This window comes from Taudactylus pleione, unplaced genomic scaffold (assembly GCF_031769625.1).
Source record: "Taudactylus pleione unplaced genomic scaffold, aTauple2 ptg000562l, whole genome shotgun sequence".
Lineage (NCBI taxonomy): Eukaryota > Metazoa > Chordata > Amphibia > Anura > Myobatrachidae > Taudactylus > Taudactylus pleione.
This window is the reverse complement of record NW_028284964.1, coordinates 3,229,650-3,243,101: the sequence shown is the minus strand read 5'-3', so window position 1 is coordinate 3,243,101 and position 13,452 is coordinate 3,229,650. Positions and strand designations below refer to the sequence as shown.

Here is a 13,452-nt window from a genome sequence, read left to right as displayed (position 1 = left end):
GATTATACTAAAGAATTCTTCTCCATTGCTACCTATCCCCCTTTTAGACCAGAGGGTTTTTGCTGGGTCTACCCGGGTCGCAGCTCAGTGTAAAAGGGTCCCTGAAAAATAACCTGGGTCAAGTGACCCTGCAATCCAACCCAGGTAGCTACCAGGGTTGGACCCAGGATGGACCCAGGTAATGGTGCAGTGTAAACGGTGCAACCCAGGTTATCTGACCTGGATCATGCCTAAAATGAGCTGATTGGTGGTTGTGGAGCATTCACCTCCCACTTTTTATGACCTCACAGGTTTAGCAGGGCAGACCTGAGTTCAGTGTGAACAGGGCTGACCTGGGAGTAACCCAGATCAAAGGTGCAGTGTAAATGGGTCTGACCTGGGTCTGACCAGGGTTGGAACCATGTCCAAAAACCCAGGTCGGACCTGGGTTTTTGGTAGAAAAGAGGTATTACACTGCCGCGATAACCTGGGTTATTGCTGGGTCTACCTGGGTCGCAGCTCAGTGTAAAAGGGTCCCTGAATAATAACCCAGGTCAAGTGACCCAGCAATCCAACCCAGGTAGCTACCAGGGTTGAACCCAGGATGGACCCGGGTAATGGTGCAGTGTAAACAGCGTAACCAGGGTTATCCGACCTGGGTCATGCCTACAATTAGCTGATTGGTGGTTGTGGAGCAGTCACCTTCCCTCTTTTTATGACCTCACAAGTTAGCAGGGCAGACCTGGGTTCAGTGTGAACAAGGCTGACCCGGGAATAACCCAGATCGATGGTGCTGTGTAAACGGTGTCTGACCTGGGTTGGTAGAAATAAGGTACTAGTGTGAATGCTGAATTAAACTTTGCCGATGTTATGAAAAGGTTTGCTACATCTTGTCACGGTTTCCAATGCAATAATTGTAAAACCATCTCACTAATGCAAATAAAGGTAATATATCACTTGTACAGGCAGCAATCTTAATGAGCAATTGAGTATAATTAATACCTAGAGCAGGGGTGGGGAACCTTTTTTCTGTTGAGGGCTATTTTGATTTATAAAATATTATTTGCGGGGCTGGTGCAGGCCACGACCCCTCCGTGTGATGTCACACGAGGGCGGGGCCACAATCGCCGGTGATTACAGCAATGCTCCGGGGAACTGTAAGGTCAGCGGTGTGACCGTCCGAAGCTTCCTAAGGATGCTCCAGGTGGCACTGCTGCATAGATTCTGGCTGCAGGGTGCACTATATAAAGGGCACTGCATCAGAGGGACCACTAGCCAGATAAGGCTAGCAAAATTAAGCTTCGAGGGCCAGACCAAATGATTCCGGGGACCTTATATGGCCCCCTGGCCTGTGGTTCCCCATCCCTGACCTAGAGTGAGAGCATAGGTTGTGAATAGGACAGCATGTAATTCAGATTATTGGTGAGTCTCTTATAAGCAATTATTTGGTATTGTATACTGTATATATTTATTTGATGTTACATAAACCTGTGCTGGATCATACTATATGTTTCAATATATACCAGGGACAACAGATCGACAGGGACAAAAGGTCTTTAGCTCAGGTCAAAAAGTGCTGTAAACAGGGGGTCCTCTGACCGGTTTCGCCCCAATACGGACTTTAGTAAGGAAGCGCAGCGAGCGCTCAGGATAACGCAAGGTGTTTACAAAAGACCCCGGTGGACACTTAATGCTGGATTGGAGTCAGGCTATCTCCCAGAGCAACCCCGTGGTTCAGGTACACCACGTGCGGCTATAGCTTGTGACTTCAAGAGCTTTATAAAACAAATACTTACGTCTTTTGCCTATTTGGAACTGTTTATGCATCTGTGATTTCCACAGAACTTTCTGCACGGGATACTTTCCACATATAAATATGCACCACCTAATTATCAGCAATATCTAATTGTTCCATCAGCTGTTTTTTTTTTCGGGACTGTGTTTATCCAATATATTGAATGCAAGTACATAGATCGATTTATCCATATTGTGATCTTAGTAATATAAATACTCCTAATAATATTTATTGAAGTGTATTGTTATATATGTATATTTTAATTTGTGATTAAATTAATGTTATTTGGAAACCCGACTGCTATCTTAATTTTCTGCCATCTCACAACTGGGCTCTATAAATAAGCGCAGTCCCATCTGTAGTTTGTGGTTAATATTCCAAGGTATCTCAGGTATGTATCATTATTGGCCAGCTCCAATTTAATTTTAATGAGCAACTGAGTATAAGGCGCATAACCACTACACGATATAAACGGACGATTGATCGATTACAACATTGTTATCATTCATTAATCGTGTAGTGAATATGTTGGCAACAACCAGCGATGCGCGCTCCCACTGGTCATTATCGTCATCTGTCATCACCCGAACATACTGCCCAACCTGCCAATATCGACAGGTTGTGCATGTTCGGGGATGATGGCAGGGGCGCCGAGAGGGAGGGGGGAGCGGGTACTAATTACCCAGGCCCGGGCTTGCTGGAGGGGCCCAGCAGGGGCCCGAGTCCGACTCCTCTCCCCCCCCTTACATCACAGCAGCCCAGCACACGCTGCTGTGTGCTGGGCTGCACTGGGAGACTGCTCAAGCTGATTGTTCCCCCCACTGGTTATGCGCCGAGCTGAGGGGGCTCACTGCGCCCCCCCCCCGCCAGCATGCAGCACTGCTGCAAAACTTTTTTTTAACATAAGGGGGCATGACCACACCTCCCGCGATTAGGCCATGCCCCCTTTTTACTGGGGCCCGGCGCGGCTCTTGGCGGGCTGGATGAGGGAGGGTGCCTGCACTCAACAACATATCGTTCACTGTTGGCACAATAACCACTGCACAGTATAATGAATGATTGTACGATAACGATGTTGTAATCGTACAGTCGTTCATTAGCTGTGTAGTGGATATGCACCTTAACAAGCAATTATTTGGCATTGTATATATACAAAAGGTCGACAGGGATAAAAGGTAGACACACTAAATGTCGACATGGGAGAAGATTGCAAGGTACAAATGGTCGACAATTCGACCCAAAAATGGTCAACACACAAATAGTCGACACATGTTTTGTTTGTTTTCTAGCCCTAATCTTCACCCTAACCCTAACCCTCCCCTTGGTACCTAACCCTAAGTGTCTCTCCTGGTGCCTAACACTAACCGTCGGGGTAGGCGTCTGACCATAACCGTCCCTTCTAGTGCCTAACCCTAACCCCCAGTAAGTGCCTAACCCTCCCTCCTGGTGCCTAACCCTCTGGTAAGTGCCTAACCCTAAAAAAATGTGAAAAAAAGTGTCAACCATTTGTGTGTCCACCATTTTCGTGTCGACATTTTGACCATGTCGACCATTTGTCCCTGTCGACCTACTGACTGTTTATGTTGTATGTATCTAGACATTGTTGACCTTTTTACTGTTTATTGTCCGGATACCACTGCATTTGCGATCCCAGCACTGCGAGCGACGACGCAGGGTGGGCTCACCATCGACATCATCATCGGATGAATGTACTGTTAATCTCTGAATCAAGCCTATGGTTCATAGGCCAAAGGCAGTTCTGTTTGGGTTATAAAATAGCACTTCCCAAGCTCCTCAGAGCCCTGTAACGAATGAAGTGTGATACGGACAACTGTAGTGAGATAAACTGTCACTACAATAAAAGCTGCAAACTTGCAACAGTCATGATTCACTCACCGTCAATGTGACATGAGCCAGTACTATACGTGCCCTCTCTCCCGGAATGTCCAGTTGACTCCAGAGTTTTTGGGGAGCTCTCTCAAACTTCCATGAGAGTGGAGCAGTCTCACAGAGACGTCCACTTTTACAGAGAAGAGGGCGGTTCGGGAACTCAATGTTATTCTCAGTTAATCGTGTAACCGTGCCCCCCACGTACAACGACACATTGTACAGTGGGACCCTGGTTTCCCTCTCTCTGGGGGCCGTGATTGTTAGATACCCCAGTATTAAGGAAAGAATTAATGAGGACTTCACTCTAAATTAGTCCTAGTAACTAGATCATTTCCAGATATCCCCAGGTTGTCTTCTGAGTAGGGAAGGACATCGGAAGCCAATGGTTAGTAACCATCGATGTTCACAATTTAATAGAAGTACTCCATGTTGCCATCCATCGAATGCAGCTTTCCGATGCCCATTCGATGGCTGGTTGCTTCTGTGCGGCTGCAGACTGTCCGCAGCCCAGCTAATGTGCACAAAGCTCTGAATGCTTCTGTACATGCACACACTAAAAGCATCAATGGCTATACAAATCGATGATTAGATGTCATGCCTACATCTGAGTCCTGCCAACCTTACCTTAGATTTGCTGAGGTGATTCATAAAACTAAATTGATTTTCAGCGTTCTGATTGCTGCCGTTCTGAGGTGGCATTTTATCTGGCGCACTGCCTGGGATCATTGCCTGGCTAGAGTCTTTCTGATTAAAATGACCCACGTAAACCAAGGATAAAATCAGGACCCCGATGGCTGTGGTTATGAGACAAGCCATGAAGCAGACCAGGAAGATTTTTATCAGAGAGTAAGAACGTTTTTTATCCTGCAGGAAGGAGAGATTAATGCATTATTACCTGTGATGATAAGAACAAGCCCAGTATACAGATTCATCTATTACAAGACAATCAATGCAAATGTTTATTTGGTTGGTTTACATTTTGTGCACATTTTAACTTTTGTTTGCAAATAATCACATTTTTATCGTTACACAAATGTATTCCAGTTTATCTTTTTTTTTTCCTCCGTTTTAACAGAATAAAATAAATTTCATACAGAAATGTATGTTATTGTGCATGTGATTTTTGTCTACAACATTCTTCAAATTTAAAGGGCACGTTGATCTAAGACTAGGCTACAGGAAAATGCATTGCGTACAATTTAAAAACATAATTATAGACAGTATTTAAAGAAGACTTGTTACCGTATTTTGTCAACTATGGGAAATGCAAATACAATTTGACCGCAGAGTTTGACCTTTGAGCATTGAAGATAAATAACCCTTAGGGGTAAATTTACTAAAGTGAGAGTTTTTAGAAGTGAGTTTTAAAAGTGATGTTGCCCATAGCAACCAATCAGATTCTAGCTATTATCTTCTAGAAGGTGCTAGTTAAGTGTTAAGTAGAATCTGATTGGTTGCTATGGGCGACATCACTTTTAAAACTCACTTCTAAAAACTCTCACTTTAGTAAATTGAATTACTCTATTATACCCTTTTTACACCAGAGCAAAAACCTGGGTTATTGCTGGGTCTACCTGGGTCGCAGCTCAGTGTAAAAGGGTCCCTGAAAAATAACCTGGGTCAAGTAACCCTGCAATCCAACCCAGGTAGCTACCAGGGTTGGACCCAGGATGGACCCAGGTAATGGTGCAGTGTAAACGGTGCAACCCGGGTTATCTGACCTGGATCATACCTAAAATGAGCGGATTAGTGGTTGTGGAGCATTCACCTCCCACTTTTTATGACCTCACAGGTTTAGCAGGGCAGACCTGAGTTCAGTGTGAACAGGGCTGACCTGGGAGTAACCCAGATCAAAGGTGCAGTGTAAATGGGTCTCACCTGGGTCTGACCAGGGTTGGAACCATGTCCAAAAACCCAGGTCGGACCTGGGTTTTTGGTGTAAAAGGGGTATTAGTTTCACTCTGGAGGTATCGGGAATAGCAATGCGTCAGTAAAAACAACAAAAATAATAAAGTCCAAAGCAGATTTTATTAGATCCCCCTTGGAAAGAATCTGCGCCACAATATCTCATAGGCCGACGCCATCTGCGCAATCCGTAGCTTGGTAAATCTAACAGCTCAGCAGCCTCCTTGGAACCTATTGGGGGCTGCTTTGCGGTCCGCGATGGAGAGGCCACGGCAGATATTGGAGATATCCGCTGCGGTCTCCCCCTTCTTAAATCAATATTTTCATTGGGTATACTGCACCGCAAATATTCTTTAGTAAATAGGAAACTTAGCCGGACTATATGGTCTTTATAGCACACTTTTGAATTAATTCATTGACAGGCTCCATCATTATTCAGCTATTTACCAAGATCTTAAGTTTGGCCAATAAACAAAATATGTACTATAAAAGCATAAAAAGAAAGGAGTGAAAAATTATAAACTGACTGATAATGACATACTGTAACAAAGCATGGGCGTTTTAAATTACATATCAGCCCATCTTTCGGAACGACAGAGATATTTTTGACATTTAAAAAAAAATTAAATAAACCATCATAACAAAACTGCTCTTCAAAAATAATATTGATAAATATTTATTTCGAAACATGTTTGGTAAAGACAAGCTCAAACTTTCCCCATAGTGCACAATAACGTAATTACATTAATTAAATAAATGTACGCCAGATCTTTATATATATATTATATATTAGCATTTACCTTTCCGGATTCAGGGTGGTTTTGCTTTTTGTGATTATTATTGGAGGAGGAACCCCCCAGCCCATCTTCTTGCATCGCAAACCCATGGTTTTCCATTATGGATGGTGGACAGATCTTCTATAGAATGGTCCAATGTTTCTTAGACAATGTGTTCAGTGGCTGCCTGTGTGTAGCCTGAATTCCACTAGTGTTATGCACAATCCTTTTATAGTTTTTATTCACAAGGAAACAAGTGGTGTTTGTTTATTATACGTGATACAGGTCTGTCTGAGACAGCCAATGGCGATACAGCATATTCTCTAAAAGAAGTGTGAGGAAATTTATATCCATCTGTTTGTTGCTCAATAAGCTCAGGGTGAGTCATGCTGAGGAGACATGAAATATAACCCAGTAACAGGAAAACTCTAACAAACTCTACTTTCTTTACTTTTTATGACATTACTGTACATATTCTCACAAGAAGACTAAAAGCAAGACACAGAATTGTGTAAATGAAGAGAATGGACACAGCACATACACACTACACAAAATGTACAGTGGGATCCGGTCTATCGATCTACAGTAAAAAGGCTGACAATGTCTAGATAGACACCAGGGGGTACATTTACTAAGATGGGAGTTCTAGTTAAGAAGTGATGTTGCCCATAGCAACCAACAGGGGCGTTTCTAGAGAAGAGGGGGCCCGTGTGCAGTCTCCGACATAGGCCCCCTCCTCTCTGTCTGGCGGCTGGCAGCGCACTGAGCTGTGCGCGGCCAGCGCTGGAGTTATAGACTCTGGGCACTAGAGTGCGCCCAGAGTCTATAGAGTATGCGCAGGTCACCAGGAAAATGCCGCGTCGGCCATTTTCCCTGTACTGCGCATGCGCAAACGACGGGAAAATGGCCGTGGTGGCCATTCTCCAGTAGTTTTTACAGCACCGGACCCCTCGCGCCAACGTGGGACATTTGAGAGGTAAATAATACTATGGGTGCAGAGTGTGCAGTGAGGGCCCCCCCTGGACCCAGGGGCCCGTGTGCCCCGCACACCCTGCACCCATTATAGATATGCCCCTGGCAACCAATCAGATTCTACTTCTCATTTATCTAGCACCTTCTAGAAAATAATACCTGGAATCTGATTGGTTGCTATGGACATCATCACTTCTTAATAGAACTCCCATCTTAGTAAATTTACCCCCAGATGTTAGAGAGTCAGTAGGTCCACAGGGACAAAAGGTCAACATATACGAAGGTCGACAGGTACAAATTGTCGACTGGCTCAAAAGGTCGACACAAAAATGGTCTTACTTCACTTCTCCTCCTCTCCTGCCACCTCTCACCTCATATACAATTGGAGGGGATAAACCTTATATAAAACACCATGCTGCTAAACTCCCTGTGATTGATATGCGCACTATACCTTACCGACTAAACACAACTAAAACTTATCTAAGCATAAACACACGGACAACAGGAGTTGGATTTAAAATTAAAGGTCAAATTTATTTGACATCAGATTATTAATAATTAATTAATAATTAATCATATTAAATTTGGGTTATCTAATTAAATAATTAGATGTTGCCAATTGAAATTAATTGTGAGGTTAAAGTTAGTATGGTGGCGGACCACAAAGAACGGACACTCCCACAAACACACACAGACCAAACACATCACCGTTGGTGTTCAACTCTCCCCAAAAAGCACACCCGGACGAGCTGTCTCATTCCCGGAAGGGACGGGTTTGGCCTATCATTGAATCAGGAGAGCGCACCCATCTAATTTGTATAACTAAAAGCACACTACCGTTCTTTCCGCCAAAGCGAGGCAACTCAAAGCCGCAGCCCGCCACCAAAAAAACTAAACCCAACTCCACCATCACCTTAAACAACGCCTCCACAAAACAGAAGCAAAAATGCCCCTGACAAAAAGGTCCCCAGCAGACCCAACTAATGCACGTATTATATCATGAGTGCATGATAAACCAAGGTCCCCAGCAGACCCAACTAATGCACGAATTATATCATGAGTGCTTGATAAACCAAGGTCCCCATCAGACCTAACAAATGCACGTATTATATCATGAGTGCATGATAAACCAAGGTCCCCATCAGACCTAACAAATGCACGTATTATATCATGAGTGCATAATTAACCAACAACTTCCCCATCATGTCCATCCAAGTGCACTGTCAACATCTTATATTATGAGTGTGTAACCCCTTTTTTATTTTTCCTCTTTAGGGTCACCAGATGCTGATCCCCTTCATGCCTTTTGCTATTATGACCTTGTGTCTAATCAGTGCCTCCACCCAAGTATTTATGATATGCATGGGTATACTCGGGAAAACCCAATTGTAATTGTAGTGTATTGTAACAACATATATTTATATATTGTTTTCCCACAATATCATTAACTTACGTTCTCTTTGGTTTTTTCTTTCAGGACCCATTTTGGATACAGCTAAGCTTCAGGAATAGCAGGTAAATAATGATATACAAGCCACAGATCTCTTTTTTTTCTTTACTTGACCAAAGGTAATAATATGCACTCCCACTTTATAGTAGTATACAAGAATACAATTATCCTAAAGGATATGCTGCCGACATTAACACTTCAATACAATTGCATAAAAGGGAGCAATATGACTTATTGTTCAACAATTGAATACATACAATAAAGTTACATTCCCTTCCTCCGAATGTCTTGTCTAGTGTCTTTGAACAACAGTATTTGAAGAATCTCATAAGATTAAAAGTCCCTTGCTGGTGAAGTGACTGCAATATGTGGATGTCTAATTGACCAGCACTATTAACAGAATGAAATAGAAGCTGACATTTCTTTTCTTCCTTGCGTTGCAGTCATCAAACTGTGCTAAAGAGTTTTGTATACTCCCTTGGTAGCTATAGCCAGTGGCGTATCTATAATGGGTGCAGTGTGTGCGGGGCAGGGGGGCCCCCCGGGTCCAGGAGGAGATCGGAATGATGAACTACGTTGGTATATTGCTGCTTATGTGTACTGTCTGACCTGGCCTCTAGAATAGCGGTAATGTAATATATATATATAATATATATATATATATATATATGTCAGTATTTGATGGTTTAGACTCTACCTATGCTGAAGATCTGGTGGCTTCACTAAGGGTATTTTTTATTATAGACTGGACTCTAGTGCCCCTTTGCTGCTGCAGCTGCTGTTGAATGGACAGTAATTATCACAAATGATAATGCAATCCTAGCCTTTGAATATAGTGGTTCTCCTTTCAGTTAGCTGACAGGTTATGCCTGCATAAATAGAATGCCAAGTGCTGAGAAAGATAGCGGTGGCAGAGGGCCTGATTCAGAGCCGGACGCTCTGACAAGAGCGCTCGCTCTGAATCTGGCCCGTCCTACCTAAAATTGGAGTGGCCTCCTGGCCGCTCGCATAGCTGTGGGTGACCACCCACAGCTTATGCGAGCGGCCAAAAAGATGGTCGCGATGGTCAAGACCATCGCGACCATCGGGCTTGCGACGAGACCCTTGCGGTAGGGTCTTGTCTGCGCAAGCTCGGAGGGCTTTTGGCTCTATCAGATCCGGCTCCACAGCTATAGCTGCCGCCAACCGCCAGGTTACCTCAGCGCAGCGCCGGGAACCGCGATCAGAGGGCACACAAGGGGGAACTCCACACTGACTGGTGACGCTGCACTCTCCCTTTTTATAACCTACCCCCCTCACTGCCACGAGCGCCTCACTCCTTCCCGCCTGCCGCGCGCCCCTCTGGAACCTTCTTTGTCCTTGTGTTTGGAGCCCACTCATCCACAATTACCTATGTGTCCGTGTGGTGACATGAACATTTATATACGAGATTTGCCTCCACCAAATTCAATATTCTCATGTACATTCCCTTCACATAAAGGATAGCCAGAGCAACAATCTCCTATTTATAATACAAATAGATTGCCCTTCTAAATTGAGCATTCATAAGCCTGCTGTAATCACATATAATATATATATATACACCATTATTACCTAAACTTTATCATGTACATATATGGGACATTGACAGAATTTTCATATTTTTGCCTCTATTCACCACCACAATGGCTTTGAAATGAAACAAACAAGATGTGATTTAACTGCAGACTTTCAGATTTAATTTGAGGGTAATTACATCCAAATCAGGTGAACGGTGTAGGAATTACAACAGTTTCTATATGTGCCTCCCACTTTTTAAGGGGCCAAAAGTGATGGGACAAACTAAACAATCCTAAATCTAAACTTTCACTTTTTAATACTTTGTTGCAAATCCTTTGCAGGCAATTACAGCATGAAGTCTGGAACGCATAGACATCACCAGACGCTGGGTTTCATCCCTGGTGATGCTCTGCCAGGCCTCTGCTGCAAATGTCTTCAGTTCCTGCTTGTTCTTGGGGCATTTTCCCTTGTTTTGTCTTCATCAAGTGAAATGCATGCTCAATCAGATTCAGGTCAGGGGATTGACTTGGCCATTTCATAACATTCCACTATTTAGCCTTAAAAAACTCTTTGGTTGCTTCTGCAGTATGCTTCGGGTCATTGTCCATCTGCACTGTGAAGCGCCGTCCAATGAGTTCTGAAGGATTTGACTGAATATGAGCATATAATATTGCCCGAAACACTTCAGAATTCATTCTGCTGCTTTTGTCAGCAGTCACATCATCAATAAATACAAGGGAACAAGTTCCATTGGCAGCCATACATGCCCACGCCATGACACTACCACCACCATGCTTCAATGATGAGGTGGTATGTTTTGGATCATGAGCAGTTCCTTTCCTTCTCCATACTCTTCTCTTCCCATCACTCTGGTACAAGTTGATCTTTGTCTCATCTGTCCATAGGATGTTGTTCCAGAACTGTAATGGCTTTTTTAGATGTTGTTTGGCAAACTCTAATATGGACTTCCTGTTTTTGTGGCTCACCAATGGTTTGCATCTTGTGGTGAACCCTCTATATTCACTCTTGTGAAGTCTTCTCTTGATTGTTGACTTTGACACATATTCATCTACCTCCTGGAGAGTGTTCTTGATTTGGCCAACTGTTGTGAAGGGGTTTTTCTTCACCAGGGAAATAATTCTTCTGTCATCCACCACCGTTGTTTTCCGTGGTCTTCCGGGTCTTTTGGTGTTGCTGAGCTCTCCGGTGCGTTCTTTCTTTTTAAGAATGTTACAAACAGTTGATTTGGCCACACCTAATGTTTTTGCTATCTCTCTGATGGGTTTGTTTTGATTTTTCAGCCTAATGATGGCTTTCTTCACTGATAGTGACAACTCTTTGGATCTCATATTGAGAGTTGACAGCAACTGATTCCAAATGCAAATGTCACACCTAGAATCAACTCCAGACCTTTTACCTGCTTAATTGATAATGAAATAACAAGAGAATAGCCCACACCTGGACCTGACTGTGTATATATATATATATATATATATAATATATATATGGGTTTCCGGTGTTATGTGAAGACTGAACTATTTAACACAGGGTGTCACAAGTGCATTATAAACCAAGGTCCCTATCAGACCTAACAAATGCACGTATTAGACCATGAGTGCATGATGAATCAACATCTTTAGGCCAACCAAACATTCGCACCGGATACATCAGACGCCCCTTCAATTCACGCCACATCATTCCTCTATCCATCCACAGACAAAACAACATAAAGCAACAATAACGATGTAAGTGACAAACACAAGCATGCTAACCAGGCTGGAGGTAAAAACAAAACCTACTAGGATCTTTTCTACTTACATAGGGAACTATTTGTTGCCTCCGTAGGAAAAATAAAAATCCTTCCAAACCCCTGAAAGCGAGTAGTCTAAACCCCTGGTTAGCATGCCGCAGAAGCGCTAGCAAGCACCCTGCCCGTACGCACATAAAGACGGACTGCTCCTGATTTCCACTTACCCAGAGCCTGAATCTCTGACATTGGAAAACCGGAAGTGGCAGCAATTTCGTAACGCATGAGCGCCATATTCGTGTGAAGGAAGACCGAGAGCCGCAATACATCGGTGCAAAAAACTGACCAAATTGGTATTTACTAACTGGAACCTCATCCTGATGCACCAACCACGCTTCTCCACGCTCTGGGCCTGATTCAGAGCCGGACGCTTTTTGCGGACGGTCGTTCTGAAAAAGGGGCCAGATATTTAAATTGAGCGCTCGCTCTTTGCGGTCTGTGGACACCTCTATGTCTGAGCCAGCGTCCGAAAAATGCGCTCGCTATTTTGTAAAGATGCCCCTTTACCGTTCGCATCATACGTCTTCTCCTGTATTTATTAGATTAATCGGGAACATCGAAAAGCAGCTGAACTGCTCGCAGTGCTTGTGGTAGGATTTACTTCCCGCTATCACTGTGAGCAGTTCAGGCTAAAAGACAACCAAGTGACGTGGTCGATGACGCTGCTTTGTTAATTATGCACTCCCATTAAACGCCGTTTTGACCGTTTGGCACGCCTGCATTCGGATCTCCACTCCCCTGTTTTCAAGCACCTTCCCCTGTTACCACCCACAAACGCCTCATTGTGTCAATCAAATTAACAGCCCCTCGCTGTTTTACGAGTTAACGATTTCCGACCGCAATGACTGGTTTGCGCATGCGCATTACAACCCATACGCATGCGCAGTTGTGTGAACATCGCTCAGCGCGAACAAGCGGCCGCTTACGAGCAGCTCTGAATCAGGCCCTCTGGGCGCTGTTTGCAATATACATGTGCCAAAAACACCGGGCAGGTCCCGGCGTCCTGACATTTCTGCAAAGCTAGACAGTGACCCCGCCCAATCTGGTCAGTGCTAAAACAACGCATCCTGCGCAACAGATAATCCTCGCTGCACAATAAGCCCCGATAAAGCAGCGCAGCCGCCGAATCACGAAATGCGCCATGAAACGCCGTTGCAAATGCCAATTTGAGCAAATTAAATTCAAATTGGTCCACCCAGCTAACGTTACCCATTTAAGCAACGCAACCCATATATGCAGCAAACCACCGCACCATCAATCTAGTCATCAGAGGTCACAGCCGCAACAACACCTGCAGAGGAGGGAGAAGGGAGAACAGGCACAAAATCCATAACCACAT

The 13,452-nt window shown here is 44.0% G+C and overlaps 1 protein-coding gene across 1 annotated transcript in view; it reads right to left on the bottom strand.

Annotated features, from left to right (window-relative positions):
* DYNAP (dynactin associated protein) overlaps positions 1-6,508 on the bottom strand; it is a 30,393-nt gene extending 23,885 nt beyond the window's left edge. The window contains exons 1-2 of the mRNA XM_088453008.1: positions 6,370-6,508; positions 4,289-4,528 (exon numbers count right to left, since the gene is read on the bottom strand). Coding sequence (XP_088309134.1) covers positions 4,289-4,528; positions 6,370-6,465 — 336 coding nt within the window. The 5' untranslated portion in view covers positions 6,466-6,508. The remainder of the gene's footprint in view (positions 1-4,288; positions 4,529-6,369) is intronic.
* Positions 6,509-13,452: the final 6,944 nt, after the last annotated feature.